The sequence below is a fragment of the Amaranthus tricolor genome, chromosome 5 (genome assembly GCF_026212465.1).
Source record: "Amaranthus tricolor cultivar Red isolate AtriRed21 chromosome 5, ASM2621246v1, whole genome shotgun sequence".
Classification (NCBI taxonomy): Eukaryota; Viridiplantae; Streptophyta; class Magnoliopsida; order Caryophyllales; family Amaranthaceae; genus Amaranthus; species Amaranthus tricolor.
Genome location: NC_080051.1, coordinates 30813832 through 30839813, shown reverse-complemented (window position 1 = coordinate 30839813; position 25982 = coordinate 30813832). Strand labels below are relative to the sequence as shown.

Below are 25982 nucleotides of genomic sequence, written 5' to 3'. Positions count from 1 at the left end.
ATTCAAATCCATTATTAATACTTAATTAAATCTTAAAAAATACTACTCATACTTTACAATATTTTACAATTTATTAGTAGTAAGTTTCATATTCAAGGCTCTTAAGACAAGTCTACAACAAATTACGTCAATTATTGAACTCCCACACTTTCCAATCTCCATAATTTTCTCCATTAACTACCTCTCCCTCACCACCATCTACTCTTCTCCCTCTTTCAAAAACCCACCTTTTCATCTCCTCAAATTCCTGTTTTTTCAACCAAACATGGGAGAAGACAACACCACAGCTCTCAAACGCAGCAACAGTATCCCATCCGCGGTTCTACTCCCTTATCGCAAACACAAAACCGCTCCTCCCATCGTCAACGGAAACCACCGATCACCGCCTTCATCATCTCCGCCAACAGCTTTCCCCTGCGTCGATTTCGATGTATCAACACTCAAGCAACCGCCGCACAGTTCTTACACTTCGCTTAAAGATATGATTCCTTCAAGTCCTTCATCAATTCTCTCTCCTACTCCCGCGGCTACTCTCGCCGGTATTTCATCGTCATCTTCGGGTTCTGGTTACGAGATTTCTATTCGTAATCGGTTAGTTAAACAAGCTGCTTGGGCGTACCTTCAACCTGCTGTTTTGACCTCTCCGTCGTCTTCTTCTCGTCGTCTTTGTTTATCCGTCGATTTTTTTACGGCGATGGTTTCTGATTTCCGACGAACTGTTTCTGACGCATTGACTCGTGTGTATGATTGGTTGGTGGATACTCTTTGGCTCATTCTCTGCAGATAACGATGGATTGTTTTTTCTTTTTTTTTCTAATAGAGGAAAAAAAGGCAAATTTGTGGTGAATATTAAATTTTACATTACATAATTTGTGAGATTGAAATAAAATAAAATTAAAAAAAGTTGTGTGCTTTTGGAATTTTGTCACATTTTGTACAGTACAAAAATGGTGTTTTTTTTTTGTTGTTTGTTGGAGTAATTATTGAATGGATTTGGATCGCCTGAATTTTAAACGGGTTGATTTCATCTTGCTCTTTTGTCGTATTGGGCTTCTGAGATGGGCCTCATCTTGTTCGAAATTGACGTATTCAGTTTGGGCCTTGTCGACTTTCATTTGGACCAGTTTGGACTTTTTATTATGGGCCTCTGCTTTGAACAATGTGGGAAATGTGGCGGGAGGTGGTGCTGGTGCTGGCTGCTCTTCGGCTGGTGGTTGTGGCCACTTTTGATTGTCGTGTCGTGGTGAGCTGGTCGGAGATTTTTCCTTTGGCCTCCGTTGCCGTAGAGACCATGAGAAGCCAGATCCGCTAGATGACGGTGGTTGGTTGTCTTTTGGTTTTTGATTCCAATCATTTCCCTGCAATGTGGATAACAATACTAGGTATTAGCCAAATTTTTGTTGTTTTTGGTGATATTTCGTGAGTAAAGTAAAATCTTAACTTATCCAAAATAAAAATAATTACTATACGAATATATGATATTTTGATTATGATAACATATGCTTTAAAACCTGTTTTTTATATCACATTGCTAAATCAATGAATACTTGAATCCATCCCGATTTAATTAGATCAAGTTTGTTTCCTTATTGCAATGTATGAGTGCTTCTACTTAAGTTGGTCATGTTTTTATGTGGGATCCAAACTTGATTGACCACCTACTAGGCTACTACTCAATGGCACATGAAAAGAACAAGCTTGTAGCTTACTCATCATTTGTCCCTTACTTATACTTCTTTCATTCTATTTTAGTTGCAATATTTAGGGTTAACTATTATATTAGGACAAAACAAATGATAAATAATAAATGATAATGTGGCATGAGTAAAAGAGGGGAGTGGTATGAATTTGTGGGCAAAAGGGAAAAGATTAGAGTGATATGAATTTGTGGGCAAAGGTACATAACATATATATACCTTCCTTATATTACTTGAAAAGAGGTGAGGAAAAGATGGGAGTGGTATGACCACCATATGGAGTTTAGTGGCCAAGTAACATTATTAAATATATGATTACCATTTGGGAAAAATTTCACATCACTTAAATAATAAATTATAAATTTATCTTGTATTTAATGTTTGGTGAAAAATCTCCTAATATTATATAATTTTGGAAAATAGTAAATCTTATCAAATATGTATGCAAGTTAATATTTATATTCATGGGTTTGTCGGTCCAATCCACAGATGCCTCTTAGGTGTACCCATATGACTGTGACGAATTGTCACGATATAATATGGTATCTGAGTTGAAGGTAGTTCTTAACTATGATATGACTCACATGTGAGGAAATGGTTGAAAATACTTTAAATATATGAAAGATTTCACATTACTAAAATAATGAGTAATGAAATTCTATATAATGCTTGGTGGCTAATACTCCTAATTTTATATAGTTTTTGAAAAAAGCAAACTTCATTAAGTGTGTACAAGTAAATCAAGTGTGTATAAAGTTAGTTGAAAAAATACGTGACTACTATTATTTTACAAAATATTTAAATAAAATTAGTAGAAAATATGTGTGAATTGCAAACTATAAAAATAAAAATGAAGTTGGTGAAAAATATAAATCATTAATAAAATATTAATGTTAGATTTAACAAGGTTAATTATGTCTAAAATTTATAACATAAATAAAAAATTTTTTAGGAAAACAATAAATAAAACAACTAAAATAATTAATAGAACATCATTTAAGAACGCATGAAATATATTTATTTATTTACTCTAAACATTATCATCTGTAATTTCATCAAAAATTCCTTTGATTTACTAGAAAAGGTTGTTCAATTAGTCCTATCCTCAATTTTTTTTTTAGGTTTTTTGCATTAACAATGCTATTATCAATATCTTGGCACATAATTTAATCGCCAAACAAGTCGATTATGAAAATTGGAAAGGGCATCATATACCTCGGTGGTACTCCCACCCTTAAGCTTGGAAGATTGATTTGCAACATATTGAATGACATTGAAGAATGCGGAAGAACCCAATTCAGTGCAATTTTGGTAGTAATAAATGGCTAAATCCCATATTCTCAACCTCAATTCCTTCAGATTCTTCTCGATGTCTGTCTCATGTTTCGACACAAATGGCTTCAACATGCTTTCATAAACATAACTAGTTCCCTGTATAACATACCATTATTCTCTCAAATAATCAAACATCTCTTTTGGTTGACGTAGAAAGTAAATTTCTAAATTCCGATGAAATTTTCGAATTTATTAGAAGTTAGGAAAACTTCCTGCTCTATAAATTGTTTTTATTGTTTGGTTGAAAACTGAAATTTGCAAATGACACTTGAATTTGAAGTTATCCACAATCTTATGGTAATTAAAAAATTCCTATACTTAAATGAGATTTTCATTTAGTAGACTTGTCAAAAAAAGTCAACCAAACATGAAACAACAATGCAAAGCAAAAAAGGAGGTATTAAATGGTCGTAATGGGAATGATTTATAGTGTAAAATTACATTAAAAGTTTCATATTATTCTTATGGTGATGAAACTTTGATCAAAAGAATTTTTATTTTTACTCTTTTACAAATTTTCATTATAACTAATACCACCTCTCTCAATGGTAATTTATAGGAATGAATTTTATGAAGAAAATGAGATGATTGAAAATGGCAAGAATGGCCATTAAAGTAGCTAAGAGATTGTTAATTACACAAATTCTTCATTTCCATTATCACCATTTATTATCATCTATCAAGCGGGCCGTTAGAGCTTATTAATAAAAAATAACCAACAATATGAAACAGAATAAATTCTATATAATAATGTAATTAGTATTTTACCTTTGTTTGTGGATACCAGAGGTAAATAATGAAACCTAACTTCAACTCTTCATAAAGTGGAACCCTTATTGCCACAAAAACAAGTTATTAGATGACAATTATTTTGATGTTGTCATGAATGTGAGACTTCTACTCACCATGAAATGAATACATCTCCAAACCTCTCTCCAACCGAAAGTACAGCAACAATGATCCTACATACAATAATGCTAGTTGACATCACTACTCAATGAGGTGGAGGAGTAAAAAACATATTTCTCAATATAAGTTCATAACGAAAATATATGCAAATAAGTTGGATTAAGAAAAAAGAATACCTCTTAACGGAAAAAGTACTTCTAAATTGCTATTAATATTTTAAGAAAATTTGCACATATATCTAACCAATATGTATTCTCAACCACAAATTTAACTTTACATGTTAATTTATATTGATAGTTCTATTCATTTGTATTTTTCATCCTTTTACATATTCGCCTACTTAATTTGCTACATTTGTCTGTTTAATGCAAATTTTCTCTTAGGCATATCAATATCCTAACATATAATTAGGAATAAAACAAACTTTATAAACTCTCTTTTTTCCCAAAAAAGAATATGATATGTGCAATTCTTCAACACCAAATATGAAGATGATGTTGATATTATATGTTATATATTCCTCTAAAAAGTTGGCCCAAAATGCCCAAATTAAAGAATGATCCAAAATAGAAATATTTGTAAGAGTCAAGTATGAGTTGTGAAAAGTAGTGGATCTCCTCACCAACTTACAAGTTTAGGCCAGCCAACTACAACAACACCTAAAGATCCCCCCTCATATGATCACCAAAACTAATCTCCCAAGTGTCCGTCACTTCACCTTTCCTCCATCCTTAGAATGTGGAGTAATTGATTAAAGCTTTTATCATTATCTTAATATCATTAAATAGCTTTCGCTCAATCTATTTGTACGATAACCTAAAGAAAAATACCATAACCCGATTTCTCAAATGTTAAATAAAGACTTATTCCATCTATGCAAAATCAAAGAGATTAATATATGTAACGTATCCTATGTATAGACTAACCTAAACAATAATATGTGAAATCTTAAATGTTTAGTTAGAATTATTCGTCATGTTTAATCAAAAATTGTATTATTATAAGAATATTAATTAAAAAATTGAATTTTCTGAGTAATATTTCTTAAATAAAAAACACTATTATATATTGCTTAGTTCAATTTTAGGACAATGATTTTATATTGTAGGTATCTAAAAGAAAACACATTAATACTACTAGTGTGAGATTCTACTATTTTAATTGCAAAAGTGATTTTGTCATTCATCAATCATAAATTTTGAAACAATAAAGCATATACAACTCCATAAATTATTTCGAAAGTACAAAGATTGATTTAAATACAAATTTCACATCAATAATTATTAATTAGTCAATTAATCAATGATATTTTTTATTAAAAAAAAACAACATACCAATATTGACACCAAAATCGTAGTTCTTCGATGCTAACTCTATTCCTTTCGACAGTCTTGAAACACTCAAATGCTGGGTATGCAAATCCCAATATCATACTACATCACCCAAAAAACAAAAATAAACCAGTCAGAGCAAAAATTAAAATTTTAAAAATATTATGTGTAATTTTAAAAATTATGATATTTTTTTAACAATTTTATATCTTTAGACATTAATATATACTATTAATTTTCAGGGTCTAATGCGGTTGAACATGTTGCACATGCTCAGAACCTATGAAACTGGTATCCAATCAATTTAATAAAACAAAATTTCAACTTTGATTGATCATTCATTAACAATAAGATTAAATCGCTTACAACAGTCCCCTACTGATAAATTCGCCGATCATTTTCGATGATTGAAATTTAAAAACAACCCCAAATGGCTATACCTGTAAAATAAACAAATTCAAATAATAATTATAATGTTATTAATAATGGGAGTCAAGGCAGGGGAATCTAAGCCCCTGTCTTCCTACCCCATGCCCCCATGATTCAAACTGAGAATCAGAATAAGGCCATATCGGCCAGTAAAGATTTCCAAAATAAATGAACCGATATTTTCCGCATTCTAAAGGTGTAACGGGAGTTGGTTAACACATGTAGAAGTAAGAGTTCGACTCACCCAATTTAAGTTACCTGGATTTGCCCAGAGAAGAAGATGAATAAACAGAGGAATTGAAATGGGGATTTATATAATTGGGGGTTGAATTTTGAGAAATACCCAAGAATGGGAATCAGTCAAAAACTGTAAACATCAATACCCAAAACAAAACAAAAGAGCAGAGGTCAAAGGAAATAGATAGTATAAATTTAATTGAAGTGATTATAAGACTGTTTGGGTGAAATTTCAAAGAAAAGATGATTGAAGAACGTAGCTTTCAATGAGGGGAAGATGGAGAAAGTTGGTCAAAAAAATGGTTAAAACTTGAAGCAGGAGGAAACAAAAGATTGCAAGGCCAGGGATATTATTATATAGACTACTTTGAAAGTGATTTTAAAAAAGATAGGAAATTGATGTTGGTTTTAAAAATAAAGGGAAATGTATCATGAATTTGGATAAAAGCAGAGTGGTGATATTCTGGAAGAAATAAAGAAAAGGAGGAAGGAGGAAGGAGAAAGGAGGAAGATACTAAACGTAAATTGTTTGCTTGGTTGAGACGCCTGCCAAAATTGAGGTATATTTTATATTTTGGTAGTACGAGCAGATGAAGGGAGAGTATACGAATCGAATTAATGAGTTAATGACTTTACATAGATGTGGGCTACGTGCTCTAATTGAGATAAAAACTCATTATCATTATATTATTTAGTGTATTTTGTTCATAGAAAACTATGGACAAGGTTTAGGGAGAAAAGGACGGCGACAATTTATAACTATAAAGGAGAGCGCGACCAAAGTAGTCTGATGCGAATATGGGATTGAATGATTCAAGAACTTGCTTAAACCTTCCAAGAACAATCTTGGCACAATGAAACACACCCAAGCCTTCTGTTTTGTATGAAAACAGAAGGTGACAAGAACAATTCCTTGGAATGGTTCTATGTCGTGGATAGAGACAATTGACCTTCATTCAGTCACTGGCCTCTTCCTCACACTCAAATTAAGATTCACTCTCTTAATTCTCGTGGAAAACAACTAAATACCCTCTTTGCTTCACTCACAAAGAACACACTCAAGGATGTAATTGCACACAATTACTTGAATGCAAAAATTATTACTCAAATCTGAATTACATGATACAATGAGGGGGTCTCTATATATAGGATTCTAACGGCTAGTATGGGGTGTCTAACAAACATAACTAACCCCGTGCCCCATTATTAACGCGCGTGTAATACAAAGACTTTAAAACAAAAACATAAAATAGGCTATTTTACAACTGGTCAGCCCTTATCAATAAACTGGCGAGCATACGACCTTGTAGCTGTTCTTGTGGGCTCTGTGAGGACTCTCCGTGTGATCTTTGATTCTTGGCTTCTTATTTCATGTCTAAAGATGTCATCCCTTGGGTTTCCACGCTGATACGTGCACCAGGCTAGGCGCTCCATGGCTCGCAAGGTGGGCTGGCAGACAATTCGATGTTCTGCTGGTTTTGTTGTTTGTAGGCTTTGAAACACCCTTCTATTCTATTCTTGTTTTGTTAGAAGGCTTCCCTTTGCTTCTTCTTGATCTTGCCATGCTTCCATGTTCATGATAGTCCATTTCGGAGATGATCTCCCTCATTCAAGCAATGATCAGTAAGTTCAGTAGGCTTAGTACAAGTAGATTCAATGGGCTTAACTAGTGTCTTGGTACAATTATGCTCTTCTTGTTTGATATTGGATTGTGAGCTATCCATAATTGTATCATAGTTCCTCGATTCGAGATTGATTAAGAGAAGTTTCTGAAATGAGAAAGATAAATAAAATAAATATAGATAAAATAAATAAGTAAAAACAATTAATTATATATATATATATAAAGAAAACAATAATAATACTAATAATAATAGAAACGAGAAAAAGCAAGAGAATAAAAGAACATCAAGTAATCGAAAAGAAAGTCAATAGTCTAAAATATGGATATTATAGTATTGATAGAAAAGAAGAAAAGAAAAGAGAGAATGAACATGAATAGTATATAAGTGTTGGTTTAGATTGCTGAAATTGGGAGATGCAATCTCTCACTTCTCTTTTGGTAGTTATTTGTGTCGTTTTTCTCATGCTTCCCGCACATTCTTCTTGTTGGATTACTTTTTTTTTTCTTTCTTCTTAAACAAAGTTGAGTCTTGATTCTTGAAGTATTTTTTTTTCAATTATAGCCAACTTTAGTTGAATTGATTTTGCACATTTTTTTACTAATTATATTATGTTGGTGAATTTGAAGTCTTTGATATATGGATTTAATTCTTATTATAACTAAATAAGAATTAATTTAAAAACATATTGAGTTTCCTATTCTAAATATAATCAAAAAATTCTCTTTTTCTTCAACAACAAATAAATTAATTAAAACAGGAACAAAAAATTAAAAATCAATATCACGACTCCTTTTCTCCTCCACCATCGCCACCAATGTCCCTCCCTCGGTAGCAAGACCCCTTTGCCCTTCACCAATGTTGCCAAGCTCTTCTCGCCCACCCTAGTCGCTCACTGAACTACCTCCTTCAATCATGAATAAGCCTTTGTCCTAAAGCAAGTTTACTAGTTGAACAACCCCTTTCCCTAAAGACGCCTATTGGCGTGACAAGTGGTTGAGGCAGGGTTGGCCCTATAATTTCAAAGGGCTTGAGGCGAAAAATAATTATGGGCCCAATTATAAAATATATATTCATCATTAAAAATTTATAATTTCAAAAAACTGTTACACACCAAAAATTTATAATATCAAGAAAATGTTACAAATGATAGAGCTCGATGGGAGAAAGATAGCGATAAGAGGGAAGGGGTATTAGCCAAGAGAAAGGACTCGCGCGGGAAGGGTGACCGACTAAGGAAGGCTAGCCAAGGTGGGGTGGTAGTTTGTGGGCATGGTGGGATGACAAGGGTGAAGGGGTACTTTGTTTTTTTGAATTTTTAACCTTTTAATATTATATTTTATGTCTGTTGTTTTTATTTTTTTCTTTATTTATTTGACAACTATATTATTTTTGGATGAATAATTTAAAAAATATAATTATTTATGATTAATAATAAATAAAAATTATTATAGAAAAACTATGAAAATATTTGAATTTATTAAGTATTAAGGAAAATATAAGAAAAATACTAGCAGTAAATACAGACCGTAATGCCTATACTCTTGAATACACTAAGATTTGCAATCAAACTTACAAAGTGTTGCACATCTATCGGCAAAAGATTATCACTATTTGTCCACTATTTAAGTACTATTCACCTACTATTTAAGATAGAACTTTGAGCATTTCAAGACATTTATTTATTTCTAACAAAATTATTATATATAATTTTTTTTTTAAAAAATCATTATCGATTATGTTATGTTTGGGAACAATGATTTTATTTGAAAATTTGAAATTGACTCAAATTTATTGTTTGACAAATCAATAATTTTCAAATTTGGATTTGAATCCAATTCCATCATTATTTTTAAAGTAGTTAAAGTTAAGAATTTGAGAATGACTATCCAAACTTTGTCATTTTCAAATTCTTCATTTATGATTTGATAATTGAAATTCATAATTTGAAATGAAATACTTATTTCCAAACACTACATTACTGAATTTCAAAATCATTATATTTCAAGATCGATTTAGTACGGATTTGAAAAATGTAAAACGTGTATTAATTTTTAAAAAATAATTTTGAACTCTAAAAGTCTAAATCATGTTCCGTTCTTTACTATGTTCTTCTATCGCTCGACCTTCCTTGGCAACCTCAGTTTCACTCTTTTTCTCCAGGTAACTCTCAATTTTCTCATTTCTCTGTTAATCCTTATTTTTTTATGATTATTTGATTAATCAATGGATTAAATGGAACAAAATTTTAACATTAATCCTTTGTTTTTCACTAATTAGCTGCTTCATGTGATTCCCAAATTTTATGGTGATTATTTCAGATTAAAATTTGAATCACCTCGCAATTGTATAGATATGGCTGTTGGAATTATTAATTCTGACTACAGGAAACAAGCCAAGCTTCGTTTGTCCAATGTATCTGGGTAAATGATTGTCAATTTCTTTCTATTACATAATGTTATTGTTATCTGATTGAAATCATTCATGGGTATTTTCTAATTTGATTTTTAATTAAGGGAAATGTAAAAAAAGATAATCACTCTTTTTTTTACCGGTGATTATTATCTAATTGCAATCATTCATGGGTTTTTTTTTTTTTTTTTTTAATTTGATTTATAGTTGAGCGAAATGTAGAAATATAGGAACTTTTTATTATTTCTGGTGATTTTTATCTGATTGCAATCATTCATGGGTAATTTTTTAGATGAATTTTTTTGAAAAAATATAAAAAGATAGGAACTTTTTTATTTTTCTGATATGTGGGGGAGTTCATGGAAATTGACAGTAGCAAATTTATTTTTGTTGGGTTTAGTTTTATGGCAGAGATTATTGAAATTCAAGCTTTAAGTCCTACATTGCATGTCTTGGTCATCACTGGAAATCCAGGTTTGTTCCTTTAACTCTTGCTCATTGTGTTTTGTGATTGTATATTGGATGGGTAAGAATAAAGTAATTAACTTTAAGTGGGTGATATATCAGGTATTGTTACATTTTATATAGATTTTGTGGAATCATTGTATGAGCAACTTGATGGGAGTGCATCAATTACAGGCATGCTATGTCTTTACCTCTCCTTTATACCTTTACAAGTCCTTTCTCATGCTTAATTCATGATTGTTTAAACTTTCTTAAGGAGTTTTGTTTTTCTGTTGTGTTGATCTTCAGCTATTGGACACATATCCCACACAAATAAGGTACTTAGTGATTGTTGGCATCTGATGTTTGGAATAATTAGCGTACTACGAAGTTAGATCGATCATTACCAAAAATTGTTGCCTAAGCAAAGGTTATTTGATGATTACATCATGATATGATTATAAATAGTTGCATAGGCAATCGAGTAAAACATCATGCCCACCTATTGCTAGGAATGGAAAACCAGATCCTCTTGGTCTTTTCTCTTTTCTCGGAAAAGGTTGGATTTATAAATTAGCTATGAGAAATTTATGAGAGGATGAAGATGAGGGGGTTATTCTTTTATTAGCTTCTGTATCATACTATGAAGATCAGAATCGAACAAGATTGTAACTCATAAATTGTGATCTGTTTATATTGATGGTAAAATTTGAGTGTGGAATGTCGATAACATTCTTTGAGAGGGGCGCCTAAGTAACGAACATGTGTAGACATGGCCATGACGAAAGCCGTCACTTGTTGGCTTATTAGACAGGGGTAACATATTTTGGCACTATACAATATTAGATTAAAATTATTTGGTGTCGAAAAAATTATACTTGAGTTATTTTGATAGTCTGCTGGTTCGTTAATAAATTATGTAACTGTTAATATGTAATCATCAATATATATGACTAAATGAGGTCTCAGTGCAATTATTCCAATCCTCATAGCTACAACTGGTTTTTGTGGCAGTCTGTGTGGTTTTTCGCTTTCTTTTTATTGAAATGTGTCCATACTTGTGTATTCTATTAGTACAATATGATATAACATTGCTCCTTCAGTTAGCCGAATTTTTCAGACTCCATCTCTTATAATATCTGGTTGTGTGCCAGGACTGGGAACGTGGAAATTTATTCTCATTGGAAGATCAAATTAAACATAAGGTAAGCTTTAATCTGGCTTCACAATTGCTATTGGACTTTCATATGTCACTCTAATGAAATGGTAGTTTGGGACTGTTAGAACTCCACTCAGAGGATTCTAAATTGCTTAGTTGAGTTCAATGTGGCAAAATCTCAAGTGTTCTTGTATTTGTTTTGATCTCTAGAATAGCCGAGAGTATATTCTCAGGTAGATTTCAAGTTACTTCATAGAACTGGTTGCCAGTGGAGCTAGATTGATTATTGACATGCTATATTATTGTGTCTGCAGATGGATTTTATTGCTCAAGAGCTCCAAAACAATAACGCTCCAATAATACTGGTGTGTGAACTTTCATTTAACGCTGTTTTTCGGAAATCTTTTAACAAGTTCCTTTTGATATTTCGATCCTTGCAATTTGAAAGATCTTTGTCTGTTCCTTGCATCATTCCTTTTATTATCCAACAATAAAATCTACATGCAAGGACAATGACTAGGTTTGAATAACCATAGAGTTAGTGTAAAACATTGTAAAACGTGCATGAAGCTGAACTACCATGATGATAAGAATAGTAGAACTTTGTACAAGGAATTAACCACTAACATTTTGGATATCCGTTTTGAGGTTTTGAATAAGACTTTTTTTTTTCTAGAATGAAACATCTTACCTGACTTTGTAAAATTTTGAAGGTTGGGCACTCCATTGGATCTCACATATCAATCGAAACATTCAAGAGAGCATCACAAAAGGTTCCCAGTTTTGTAGCTAAATAGAAATCTTCATATGCATTTACCGCATCGTATTTTGCCTTCTCAAACACAATTGATTAATTAGGGCGCTAATTTTACCGTTGCAGGTTATTTATTGCATTGGGCTATATCCTTTCTTGGCACTGAATTCCAAATCATCAAAGCAAACTGCAATTAGGAAGTTAGCAGAGTAAATCTCAAATCTGTATACTTCATGCTAAGACATGAGCATGCCTAGTTTATAAGGACTAATAAGGGAGACACCAATATATGGGATTGTATGTGTATATTTCAGGTCTCGTACATTGTGTTCGTTAGCAAGCTTTATAGTGGCCATGCTGGGCATTATCCCTCGTTTGTCCAGATTTCTCGTGAAGAGAACCATCGGGAATTCGTGGTCTGCTACGGCAGTAGATGCTGCTTGTTCCCATTTGTTGAAGGTAAGATCTCTATCTCAGGAATATGTTATGAAGAGTATTGTACTAAAAATTACTATTTGGAAAGAAATGTCTATCTAGGAGGGTGAATTCAGAATAAAGGAGGGTGAAATGTATACCATATGTTAGGTACAAAGAGAACTTCTGTACCATTATATCCATTTTGATGAAGGCCTTACTTCTGTTACAGGGACTCGAGAACTCATATCCATTTCGAGTGTCCCACTCAACTAAATTATGGAAAAAAAACTAAATTTTTGTTCCAAAATAAGTGTTCCAAGTGTCGTACCCATGTCCAAGATTCGGGGATTCAACAGTCAACACGGGTACTTGAGATAAAATGAGGTGTCTGGGTAACAAAACCAAAAACTGCATGGTAGATTGTACTTCGACCAACAATTTTATGTTCTTCTGTGTCAGCTGTATGCATTTGTGATCAAATTTACATTACTAATTGGAGCTTAGTCCACCGTATAATGAAAGCATTTTGCGCTTGAAACAAGGAAACACTATCCTTGATCACCTAATGTGATGCTTCTTTTAGGGGTCGCTTGGATTGAGGGCAAATTTTTTAGGGGTAAATAAAAGTCAAACTAGAAAAACAAAGATATATTTATATTGACGAAACACTTTATATTTATTGTGATATTTATAAGATTAGTTTTGGACAATGCAGTACCATACCATGCAAAACATATTGTTCATGGCAATGACGGAGTTTCAGAAGGTAATGTCTAATCATTGATCTCTTGCTATTCAGAATGATGTACTTATCAGTGATTGTCTTCTCATAAGAATTTACGATGAATTCTCTTGATTTTTCATTCGTTAGAAAGAGAAATATAACTTCCTAATTATCAATATTATTTATTGTGCTATGATTTCTCTGAAGGTTATGGTTTTGCTTTGGTAACAGTTTACAGAAGAACCAGACTGGGACTTCCTGAGAGAGAAAGCTGGTCAAATTGCTTTTTTATTTGGCATTGATGATCACTGGGGTCCTTTAACATTGTTTGAAGAGGTGACTCATATAAGTCTCTGGTCTTTCTAAGAAATACAATTATTCAATGATTTTGCTTGTATCGTAAATTGAAGTGTTCTATCATTATTAGCTTGTATCGTATTAAATTAGGCTGTATTTATTGTGAATGCCAGCATATTAACGGGAAAAACGAGGTTCACACACTTCATAAGCCAAGGAGATATATACTATCCCAAAACCATATGGCAATGGGAAGAAGGGCTCCAATAACTTATAAAGTGTGCACACCATCTTTAGTTTGTTGATGTGGGATAAACCATCCCAACATATAAACACCAGTACACTCGGCCTGGCACACAAGTTGGGCCATGTACAGGCCTGATAATTTAGAACAGCCTGTATATTTGAGAGTCCGACTTCAGCTCTACCTGTATGGCACAAGGCTCGCTACCCCTGCTTGTTGCCACCACTAACGCAACAGTTACGTGTGTTGACATTTACAGATGGTAACAATGCATTTATGTGGTAACTGATGATGAATAAACAAATGGTCAATGGTAGCAATGATTGTGATAAAGATTGGATAGAACTCTATAATCAACTCTATTATTCTTTTGAAACATCGAGTATTGAATCCTATTGCTTAACATTCTTTTGGTGGACACGGTCATAATTTCTTCTCACCAATCTTTTTTCTGCACTTTGTACAGATTTCCAAGCAAGTTCCGGATGTTACTTTGTCTATTGAAAAAGAGGGACATGACCATGCCTTTTGTTCTACTAAAGCTGGTTCCACTTGGGTTTCCCAGCATGTTGCTGGGTTGATTAAGAAACAATTGTAAACCCTATAGCATTGCCAGACAATGGTTGTAGATTCCGTAAAACAGTTTAGCTGATACAAGTCTTTCCTGTAAGTCCTGACTTCTACTCTTGTGTACATATTGTCTACAAAGTAATAAGCTGAATTTCCGAACTGTCGTAAGTTTCTGAAGGTCTCTTTCAAACAGTAAATGCGATTATAAATAGTGACAAAACTCGTTGACTAAGCCAACGCAATCTACTTGTAGTTTCAGCTGAAGTCAATGCGGGGGTACGGCGTGATGCTACACTGACATTTCATTTTACTCTTGTTTCAAACTCTCTGCTTTCGTTGTTGCATCATCTGTTTTCATCTTTCAGAAGTATTCTCAGAGCCTTCGATGCCTACAATGAGGACTTGTCGTAATGTTCTTAGAGGAATACACATATATCTGCTACTGAAGAGTCCTACATAATTCAGGTTTGTCCATTTCTTACTTGAGAAATCGTACTTCCTTGCTTGGTTGGATATATTCATGTGTATTATTGGCTTGTGAAATATATAATTAGGTAAGAACTAATTATATATTATGTTTTGTACTACCAAATTGGTAAATAAGATTTATTTGTCCTGCTTTAAAATGGATGGTTTGATTTTACTTCCACAACTGAAATCTAGCTTAGTGTGTCCATTCTCAATGGAACAAAAGCTTTACATTTCTCAAATTTTGGATTATAAAAGATTATAGTGAAATGACACGTTATTTCATGTCATTTTTAATTCACGTGAAGTTGTTGATAATATTTGATATCAACATTCACTCAGAAATAAGCTTTTTTTTTTTTTTCTTTTAATCTTACAAATAGTAAGGTTGTAAAAATCAGACCCCAGCCTCCAAACCCCAACCCCGCCTAGACAGGAATAATGAAAATTGCTGTAATCAAGAACCACTCATTTTCTAGCCATCTTCCGTTTAGTTGGTAGGCTTCTAACTGTTGATCGACCTAATTATGGTTAATAGCATGGTATATATCCGTTCAAACCGGGACATTGCACCTTCTTGTGAAGGAGCATAGATGCTCAACCATAACTTGGAGGAACTCGGCGTGAGGTCCTAGAGTCGGGCTTGTTTTGGTTGAGTTTCGGGTTAAGCTACTTTTGATCACCTCTAATTTGACCGAATTCATATAAACTAAATATTATTTTTATGACCCATATTGAAGCGTAAGGGTATGATTTTGTAAGAAATCATGAGTAGTTGTGAAAATGTGATAAGAAATGAAGAGAAAGAATGAATTATATGAATAATATTAAAAATTTTAAAGAGTTTAAATATATGTAATTGAGAATAAGAAAAAGTGGTGTAGTACATTTCTAATAAAAAAATAATGCAAAATGAATGGGAGGTTTCTCTAGCGTTACAAGTTTTGAGCCTTTGAGGTAGTCCACTATTCTAATCACGACATTATGAAATATAAACACTATCACTAATGATAATGTTAAAATCTTAATCCTAAAATAGAATCAGTTATATAAATCAATAATTGAGATTAATCAACGAAAAATATGGTTGATGACAAAAGTTACTTCCTCCATCTCATTGAAATTTGCAATATTTTTCATTTTAGTTTGTTTTATTTTATTTGCTTTATTTTTAATTTTGGACAATGACTCACCACTATTTTTTAATCTCATTCAAATATTTTAACTTTTTTAAAATTTTATTTGCAATTCATTATCTCTTTTTATTTATTATCACTTTCTTAAAAGTTAATCGACTATATCTTTGATGCAAAATCTAATGATACAAAGAGTATTCTAACACTATTATAAACAAAACCACCAAAAAGCAGCCTATGTCCTACAATGATTACTCATTTGTGCAACATGTGATTGGAATAGTGGACTACCTCAAAATTGGTACGTTACAAATGGTACTGCAGCATTACCTCAAATACTTACGCTACATGCCTACTTATGCATTTTTTGCATAATGCATGGTACGCCACTTGGATATGGCCATATGGGTCATAGTGTACTACATTCTATTCCATTACCATTTTACTTAACGCAATTAATTGACTTCTATTAAAGTGGGTCTTAGAGTCCTTATTAGTGATAAACGAACAAATTTGTTTTTAATTGATTATTTAGTATTTTATATAATTAAGAATTGTACATAATTTGATAAAATATTTTAATTTAAATGTTTAGTCTATTAAACTAAAAGGCGATTTTCTTGAAAATAACTCATAATTTTATAGGAATGAAACTTCATCCTCTAATAAGGGTTTTGCTTCACAATTTTTCATTTTTCACCATCTAATATCATTCCTTTCACTTTCAGGGATAAATGAGTATCAACTTTCACATGTGATTTTTCTAATAAATCTATATTAACATTCTATTACAATTATAGGAACTTATTATTACAAATGAATTTTGTTAGCTTGTGACGAGGATGAAGGAAACGAAAAAAGAGATTATATCCGACTAGGGTTTATCAATTCCTTCTTTCTTTATTACTTTTCAACGGATTGTTACCCTTGACCACAATTATCTTCTTTTAATTTATCTTCTAATAATCTTTTTTTCTTGTTTGACTTTTATTTATTAAAAAATATTACTAATATAACAGCCTTAACCTTAGTATAATCCACACCATTCAAATTATTTAGCTGGTTTAGACGTCAAATAATTTTTTTCTTAATATTTGTGTCAAAATCTGCTATGTATCAAAGGTGATATTAGAGCATCAATTAGTACCTTCTTGGCATTATTTAAATTAGAATGATTAATTTTGTGAATTAATCTGAAAGTTTGTCAGGAAAGATTATATGCTTAGAAGAGTCATTGCGTACACGGAGGCAATTCAGTAGTTTAAGTGACATTATTGTCCATTAGAGCTACAAAACAAGTTTTAATTACTGAAGCATTTAATTTAATAATATAATACTCCCATGATTTAACAAGCCATAATTGTTATATAACCAAGTAGGAGAATAGATTAGTATAAGATCTGAAAAACTCTTTGAAAATTCTGATAGCTGTACATTCACAATATAAACAGAAGAAAAGATGTGTAATTAAAGACAAATCTTAAAGTCATTGTCCAAAGCACACAAACTTTCTATATAGTTTAGAACTTTTTTGAAGGATGGGTGCATACTTGTACACTTTTGTGTTAGACCTACTGAAAATGATATCTAATAAAATATTACTATTATAAATAGCAATTTTAAAGATACGGAGGGAATAGATTATACATACTTCAAATACTTTATTTGTAACATATTGGTTTGTCATTAGTAACATTTTCTGGGTACAATTTTGCTATGCCGAAGTAATTGTAATAATGTGAATTGTGATGTACTAAAACTTGTTCAGATAATACTGAGCAATAGAGCAGGTAATGCTGCCCAAATTAAATATTTGATGCCTAGATTTTATTATGATGTCACCTCATCATCCCTTCCCATTTACTCCATCTAAGAAAAGCTAAATAAAAATGGTCCTTGATTTTTGATTTTTGATTTTTGATTTTTTTGGTTCACTTGTTTAACTTGCTAAAAGGGTTGTTTTTAAGTATGTTGGATGAGTCACTTTTTTAGCGAGATGATTGGTATGATTAGGCATTGGTTATTGCCTATTTATTAGAGAATAAATAGACTAACAAGTTAAAAGTCGTTGAAAAAACTAACAAAACTAGTCTTATTATTTTAGCTTGAAAGTTAGCTGACTAGTTACCTAAAAAGTCATTTACCAAAACCCGATAAAAAAGTCATTTATAGAGTATCCTAGTTGTAGTATAGCACATAGTTCTAATGTTTTCAAGTTTTTTTATGGGTTGTTGTCATCTTCAATTAAGCACCCACATGTAATCCTAGATTTATGATTCTCATGACCACTCCCACACATGCACACAAATTATACTTTCTCCATTCTAAATTAATCGCAATATTAGCTATATTTGTACTATTTATTTATCATCTTTAATTTGTAATTAATTTTTAATCTATAAGTTAAGACATAGTCAAGTGGAATCCTGTTTGATTTGTCTCGAAGCAAAGAATATTAATATCAAAATTTTATATTTTTTATTATATATAATTAGAGATATTAAGAATTGAATTATTGCATTAGCCTACGTGAAAAAATAAACGTTCCAAGTAATTTTGAACGGAGGAAGTACCTACCTATATACAGATACAGAGGTGGGCAATTTTGACCTATCTTCATCAGATTAAAAATAACTCTAAAATAAAATATGGATGTAGTTGACCCAAAATCAAATTAAATTCTATTATAATTAAACTTAAATCTAAACGACCCTAATAATCATGGCCCAAACTCAAATTAGAACTAATATATATATATAAAATAATCAAACTCAATTTGATTTGTAACGATATCAACTTAACAAAAAATAATTAACCTTAGAACCTCTTGATGGCTTGACTCCAAATTCAACCAAACTCTAACTCAGAATTTTCCAACTTCAAGTCTTCAACATAATTTAGCCACGATCCAACTAAATTTTAACCAATTTTAAAAGTCCACTTTTATCTACATTTCTTCTATTTTATTAATTTTTCTTATTTTTAGTTAATATTATTATCTATATGAGAGATTTTTTTTTTCAATATAAACTTGAGATGTTTCGAGTATTAAAAAAATATTCAATTATACATGACTTCTTAACTAAACTAAAAGGCCTTAAATATTAACTTGCATTAATTTATGTTGCAGTTCCTTAAGAACTATAATTTACTTGATTTATAAGACGATTTCATCGAGAGACGTGCTTCATATATGATTTTAATAGTCCATTTAACATATACTATGAAAATATAAGCTTATTATTTAAGATCGTCTCTTCGAAAAAGGTCTCTTTGGTTACTCAAATTATTATAGTGACATATAAGTTGTCAAGCTCTCCCCTTTATATTCCAAGTCAAATCCAATCCTATATCCTTCCCAATTCTTCTCCCTCTAAATTCCCCCACTCTTTCACTAAAATGTCTACTTCCAAAAAAAAAGTTGTTGTAAACACAGTCTCAGTAAACTTAGGTTGTAGTTGTAGAAGACCAAAACTTTCTTCAATCTTCAACCCTAAACCAAAATCAAAACCACCCAAATACCAAAAATACCATAACTATTCCTACACTAATTCCTCAACTTCAAGCACTACTACTAGAAACAACTCTTCTCCTTATGGTCATTATTCTAGAAACTCCGCTTTCTCACCTTATATGGATACCACCACTTCCTCTTCTTCTTCCTCTAACCCATCTTCATATATGGTTCATGGGTTTAGTCGGGTCGGGCCTAAGTCGGTTGCTGTTCAAAAGGATTCAAATGACCCATATGTGGATTTCAGGCAGTCTATGCTTCAAATGATTGTAGAGAATGAGATTTGTACTAAGGATGATCTTAAGCAACTCTTAAACTGTTTCTTGCAGCTCAATTGTCCTACTCTTCATGGGACTATTATTCGAGTTTTTACTGAGATTTGGAATAGTTTCTTCTTCTCAGGAAGACCTGAGTTTGCCTCCCCTCGATTTTATGTTAGGCCTAAATCTTATGATATTTAGGCGAATAAAAGTAAGATTGCGAATCTCTGAGCTGATAAACAGACTAAAAATAGTGTGACTTAGAGTTGTAGTAGTTTGGTTTTACTAGATTGTAGTATGAATCTTTTAATGTTAGTAAATTGAATAAGATGAAATGATTTCAAATGAGTATGTAGTAGTGTTTTGTAAGGCATGATCGAGTGATTGTGACTAGCAATTGTAAAGATGCTTTATTATTTATGGGCTTTTCTTTTGGTTCCCCAATTTATACTCTATTTGTGATATGTGAATAATCCAATTTTAGTTTTTATTTTTTGTTAGAATATTGTGACTATATTTCTCTTAATTTCCAATTTTGGGTAGCAATTTTGTCCTTTTCTAAGTGCAACTTTTTTTAGAATTTTGAATTTGGGATTTGTGGTTGTCTCTTTAGGTGAGTGATGATAATACACTCTTAATACCTTATTGATCTCAAGTCATAATATTTATAACATTTATATACAAATTACAATTATAGATAAAATACTTTTATACTTCAATTAAGAGCTATTCAGTATGAACATTTTAAGTGAGAAATTATCTTACTTATTTCCTTACATAATATATGTTATCTGATTGACTCATCGAGTTAACCCAATAACTCTCATACAAACAACGAATTATGATATTTTAGATTGATGGATATCTTTAAATTGTTATCAGTCATTTTTTTAGAAATTAATTAAGTTTTTAAAATAAATTCTTTCTTTGATAATGAAAAATTACATTTGAGAAAAAATTGAATATAAGATAATTATGATGAGAAAAAAAAACTTTAGATTAATGTATTTTCACATGTAATTAGAGAACTATCCCGAGGAGACAAAGTGTATCTTGCTTCTAATGTGTTTCAAAATTTGTAGGTCCTTGAGAAAATCTTTTGGGTCTTTTTCATGAATCTAAGGTCAAAAGTGATATTTCATTTTTTATCATGGTTTTTTGGGTGAAAGAAAGTGGGTCCCAAAGAGCCTTGAGTATTGATAAAGCAGCAGCATAAAAAATTGTTTTTACCTTTGTTGATGAAATAAAGACATGGGGATTTGGAATACACAACAACAATTATTATTGCTATAAATCATTAGAAATGGGAAGGAAATGGTCAAGTTCAGTTGGGTTTAATGCCTCATTTAATTATACTCCTCATTGGACTATAAAAAATTTCCAACTCCCAAGCTCACAAACTCTTGTGTAAATTTGACAGACAATAAAATAGTGTTGATTAAATTTTAATACTCTTATTTTTATTCTCTTCATTGTTTACACTTTCTTTACTCTTTATTATATATTCTAACGTAATTAGAAAAAAAAAATTTAAGTTTAATTTAATTTTTAATTTTGTAAATTTTAAAAGTGGAGTAGAATATAAGAGTATAAGTACACTAGAGTGAAGTGCAAGAATATAAGAGTGGGGTGTAAATGTTGGTCCACACTAATATTAGTGTGAACTAAGTCCATACTAGACTTATATCACTTTTGTATGTTTATTATGTACTCTATTAGTTTATTTAGATTGCAACAGATAAAGGTAAAGGACACTCTCAGTATTTCGCACAAGGCTGGGTCTCGGTGGAGGTTTTCTTTTTCCTGAAAGATGGGGACAAATCATACCCGTTCCCCCGAAGGAGGGAGTAAAGAGAGATGCGCGCAGTCAAGAAACCCCCAATTAATACCTGCGCCCAGTAGAGGTCTAACTCCAAATTTTCTGCTCCACATGCAGATGCTCTATCCATTGAGCCACAAGCGTTTTTGGTAGATTACAACAGATGAATTTTATAAAAAATTAAAATTTTAAAATAATATAATCATATAAATTAAATTGATAATAGTATAAGAGTGTTAAATATATAAATAAAATGAAATAAATTATAAAAACAATTTTATACTCTCTCCGTTCTTTTTTGATCTTCCACATTACTATAACGAGTAGTTTTAAAAGTTCTTCCACTTTAGAATACTTTTTATTTTTAGAAAATTTTTATTTCACTTTTACGCCTTAAAACCTCCCATTTTCTTTTAATGTATCCCTTTTTTTTTATTTATAATTATTTTGTCTCCCATGCTTTCAATACAATCATTACTTCACACTACTATTTAATTAAAATAATAACCACTACAACCTCATACTTCCAATACAATCATTACTTCACACTACTATTTAATTAAAATAATACCCACTACAACCTAAAGATTTTATTTTCCTTAATATGTGTGAAAAACCAAAATGAAAGATAAAAAAAATAACGGAGGGAATAACTAAAAAGGAGAAACTAAAAGCTAAAAAAAAATGCGAAGTCATAACGACATGGGGAACAATAATTTACTGTACTAGTAAAACTGTTATCATTATTAATCGGCTCGTAGCTATTATAGTATCTTTATGAACCATTAAAACCCTATGCTTGGCCATCATTTTGATTTTTGTAGGATTATTATTTAAATGTCCAAAATAATATTTATTTGAAAATTCATGACCAAATTACTCCTCAATTGGTATAACTAATGAGTATTTCATCACTTTTAACTTTTTAATTTTTTTACCTAGTAATTTTTAGGGTTATGAATATTAATGTTTTCTTATAGTAGTAATATTTTTTCTTTGTTATACATTGTATGTTGAAGATAATAATAATAATAATTTAATTGTAGTCTATTTTAATAATTTTACTGGAGAATATGACTTTTAAAAATTTAAAATTAAGAGTGATCAATTCTTACAAAACATTTACTATTTGGGGATGGAATTATTTTCCATAACAATGACATGCTATTTTTTTAAAATATTCTATATTTTATCATCACTATTTTTGATGAATTACTACGACATAGGGATGTCGGAGTACTATTTATCAATTTGCTACACATAAAAGGGCAATTAAACCAGTAATTTACTAAGAGGAGGCAAATAGTTGATACAATAAAAAAATGTAAGTAGAATAATCAATGCATTAGTTATACCGGCGGATTTAGAGTTTGAAGTCCTGAGGTATCAACTAATAGACGAAACATCAACAGCGTTTTATTTGTAAAATTAATAACTAATATATTATTTTTGCAAAATGGCAAGTAGAAGCACAATAAATTTATCAAAATTATGATCAAAGAGTTTCTCATAATTAAGTAGTGTTTTCGAATTAAAGACTGCTAGTAATTAAGATCTATCTTAATCATATGTTTTACTTGAATTAATAACAATTTGAACTTATTTATTAGTTTTTTTTGTCTTTATTCAAAATAATGTAACTAGAGAAAAAGTTAAATATGCTCTAAAAATAATGTGTATGCATGCTATAAATAAATAGTGGATTGATCTATTATAGTGCACGTTATTTATTAAGGTCGTCTCACCGTGAGACTGCCTCAATTGAGCCAGCCTAAACTATTAAAAAAAACAGCTTCTTGTACAAGTGTGAATTTTGGTTTTCATTGTTTTTTTTATGTTTTTTTACTAATGGGCTGTTTGTATGGGTCCGTCTTACGGTGAGAAAGTTTCATACAAGACTTGCTAAAATTTTGAATACGATATACCATAAAAGGAAATGGAACAAAATAAATCAAGTGACCTAATAAAAAAGTACTCCCTCCGAACCAATTTAGATGTCCCATTTGCTTGGGCACGGTTATTAAGGATGGTGTGGGGTCCATTAAAAAGGGTAAGTAGTAAAGGGTAAGTAGTGAAGGGTAGTTGGGTAAGTAAGGTACATAGGGATATATTCGTAATCACCTATGTGAACTAAGGATATTTAGGTAAAAAAATATTGACAAAAATAGAAATTGGACAACTAAAAGGACTTTGCCAAATAAGGAAATGGGACAACTAAATTAGTTCGGAGGAAGTATAACAAAATAAATAAATAAGAAAAAATTACTAGGATGAGAGAGTATTTATCATTAAAATTCTTTAATATTAATTTTACACTTTTACTTCTACTAATAGAAAAGTCTATTTTAAATTTTTTTTAAAAAAACGCCTAGAGGTCTATGTAGTTACTAGTTAGATACTTAGGACTTCAAACAATAAGATTTTTCTAATAGATAGATAGAACTTAATTCAATCATCAATAACAAAAAGGTTTATATAAAATGACAAAAGCTATAAAAATAAATTCCTAAGCGCAATTAGGTAACTTTGCGAAATCTAGTAAATCCTACTTAATCATATTGCTATATTTTCTAGCATTATGTAATTGCGCTTTTTGTTAAAATGTCAGATAAAGAGGATGAAAAGAAACAGGCTAACCCAATTCATGAAAGTAGCTTTATTACAGATTTGCTTTCTTTTCTGGCTCAGGAAGAAGGATGAAAAGAAGGATACAATCTAGAAGAATACTCTCATAGATTTCTAATGAAACACAAACATACATTCTTAATTAATTGTTAATTAAAAGTTCTGAAGTGATCTTAGGTACAAGAATTAGTTGTTTCAAGAATGATTTGCGAATTAATCCTTAAAGTTCAACACTTTTGCGAATTACAGCTTTAATGTTTATTTTTTACGAATTACAGCTACCAAAATATCAAAGTTTATAAGTTCAGGCCAAAACACAGAAACTCCGACCACTTAACGTAAAATTCCGACCACCAAAATGGTTGGAATTGTTTGTTTGGGCCTAAACTTGTTAATTAGCTTTAATATTTTGGTGGCTATAATCCACAAAAAATAAACATTGAAGCTAAAATTCGCTAAAGGGCTAAACTTTAAGGTTGTAATTTGCAAATTATTCTTGTTTAAATTTGTATGATAAGCGGATTGTGCTTTTTTTTTTTTCTACCTATACCTTTATTTATTGTTAGTTATTTTTTAGTGTGTGTCTCTGTTCTAACCTTTGTGGGGTCTTGGCTTGTTTGTGTTTGAGTTAACGGCGTCACCGTCCTTTAACATCTGGTCTGGTCCATGGGTAGTCGAGTATAGAGATAAGGCAGACTAATGGTAACCTAAGGTTGGGTCCGGGGGGGAGAAAAGGGGGCAACATAAGCACGATGTTAAACTAAGAGTGGGAACTTGGAACATAGGCACGCTACAAGCCAAGTCGTTAGAGCTGGCGACTGAACTTTCAAAATACAAGATTCAAGTGGCTTGCGTTCAGGAAATTAGGTGGAAGGAGCAAAAAACAAGTGTTTTAAAGGGTTATAAGCTATGGTATGCAAGTTTGGATGGAAAGCGAAGTGGAGTCAGTATTCTTGTAGCTAATGATATCCTAAAGCAAGTGGTAGAAGTTAGGAGGTGCAATGATAGGATTATGCTAGTTAGAATAGTAGTGGGAGAAGAGGTCATATTGATCATTAGTGCGCATGAGCTGCAAGTTGGGCTAGATGAGGAAGTCAAACGTGAGTTTTAGGATAACCTGAGTGACCTTATAGATATCATCCCTTGCCAATGAAAAAGTTTTTATAGGTGGAGATTTCAATGGAGACATAGGTAAGGAGGCAGTTAACTATAGCTCAGTTCATGGCGGGTTTGGTTATGGTGTAAGGAACGAGAGTGGATAGATCTTGCTTGAGTTTGCTTTAGCAAAGGAGTTGGTTATAGCAAACTCGATCTTTAGAAAGAAGGATGAGAACTCGATTACATACAAGAGTGGTGGGAATGCAACCCAAATTGACAGTTGATCAGAGCTCGTGTTGGATTGTAAGGTCTTATTGCGTATAGAGATGCCCACCCAACATAGGTTATTAGTACTAGTGTTTTATATGAAGAGAAAGATTGCCGAGAAGAAGATAAAGGTCAGGAAAACGATCATGTGGGGTAGAATTAAAGGGGAAATGGTCACAACCTTGTCAAACAACATCAAGAAGTTGGACTTCCC

The 25982-nt window shown here is 31.5% G+C and overlaps 5 protein-coding genes across 9 annotated transcripts; 4 read left to right on the top strand and 1 right to left on the bottom strand.

Moving 5' to 3' along the window:
• The first annotated feature begins 265 nt into the window (after positions 1-265).
• LOC130814140 (uncharacterized) lies at positions 266-1027 on the top strand. Its single transcript, XM_057680183.1, has one exon. It carries the CDS (start codon positions 266-268, stop codon positions 785-787), a length of 522 nt encoding a protein of 173 aa, XP_057536166.1. The 3' UTR covers positions 788-1027.
• LOC130814138 (putative HVA22-like protein g) lies at positions 762-6418 on the bottom strand. 2 transcript variants are annotated; one of them, XM_057680181.1, is made up of 7 exons: positions 5946-6418; positions 5639-5712; positions 5276-5374; positions 3938-3994; positions 3801-3864; positions 2913-3128; positions 762-1358 (listed from the first exon to the last, which is right to left on the bottom strand). In XM_057680181.1, exons 2-7 carry the CDS (start codon positions 5668-5670, stop codon positions 981-983), a joined length of 846 nt encoding a protein of 281 aa, XP_057536164.1. In that variant the 5' UTR covers positions 5671-5712; positions 5946-6418; the 3' UTR covers positions 762-980. The 2 variants fall into 2 exon arrangements, with proteins under 2 accessions (XP_057536164.1, XP_057536165.1); XM_057680182.1 differs by having other exon boundaries at positions 5960-6418.
• A 3209-nt stretch (positions 6419-9627) lies between these two features.
• On the top strand, positions 9628-15239 carry LOC130814136 (uncharacterized). Of its 4 annotated transcripts, none has more exons than XR_009042317.1 (14): positions 9628-9723; positions 9882-9983; positions 10373-10446; positions 10540-10611; positions 10726-10754; positions 11571-11621; positions 11890-11940; positions 12289-12348; positions 12456-12538; positions 12644-12788; positions 13462-13512; positions 13702-13806; positions 14478-14677; positions 14950-15134. XR_009042317.1 is itself a non-coding variant. In XM_057680179.1 (13 exons), the coding sequence occupies exons 1-13, from the start codon at positions 9650-9652 to the stop codon at positions 14607-14609; spliced, it is 1029 nt and encodes a 342-aa protein (XP_057536162.1). In that variant the 5' UTR covers positions 9628-9649; the 3' UTR covers positions 14610-15239. The 4 variants fall into 4 exon arrangements, 1 of the variants encoding a protein (XP_057536162.1); XR_009042316.1 differs by having other exon boundaries at positions 14947-15134; XR_009042315.1 differs by having other exon boundaries at positions 14835-15119.
• Positions 15240-19498: 4259 nt separating this feature from the next.
• LOC130814137 (transcription repressor OFP6-like) lies at positions 19499-20454 on the top strand. Its single transcript, XM_057680180.1, has one exon. The coding sequence runs from the start codon at positions 19585-19587 to the stop codon at positions 20158-20160; it is 576 nt and encodes a 191-aa protein (XP_057536163.1). The 5' UTR covers positions 19499-19584; the 3' UTR covers positions 20161-20454.
• Positions 20455-24379: 3925 nt separating this feature from the next.
• Positions 24380-25665, top strand: LOC130813664 (uncharacterized). The gene is made up of 3 exons (XM_057679507.1): positions 24380-24428; positions 25189-25445; positions 25537-25665. Exons 1-3 carry the CDS (start codon positions 24380-24382, stop codon positions 25663-25665), a joined length of 435 nt encoding a protein of 144 aa, XP_057535490.1.
• The last annotated feature ends 317 nt before the right edge of the window (positions 25666-25982 follow it).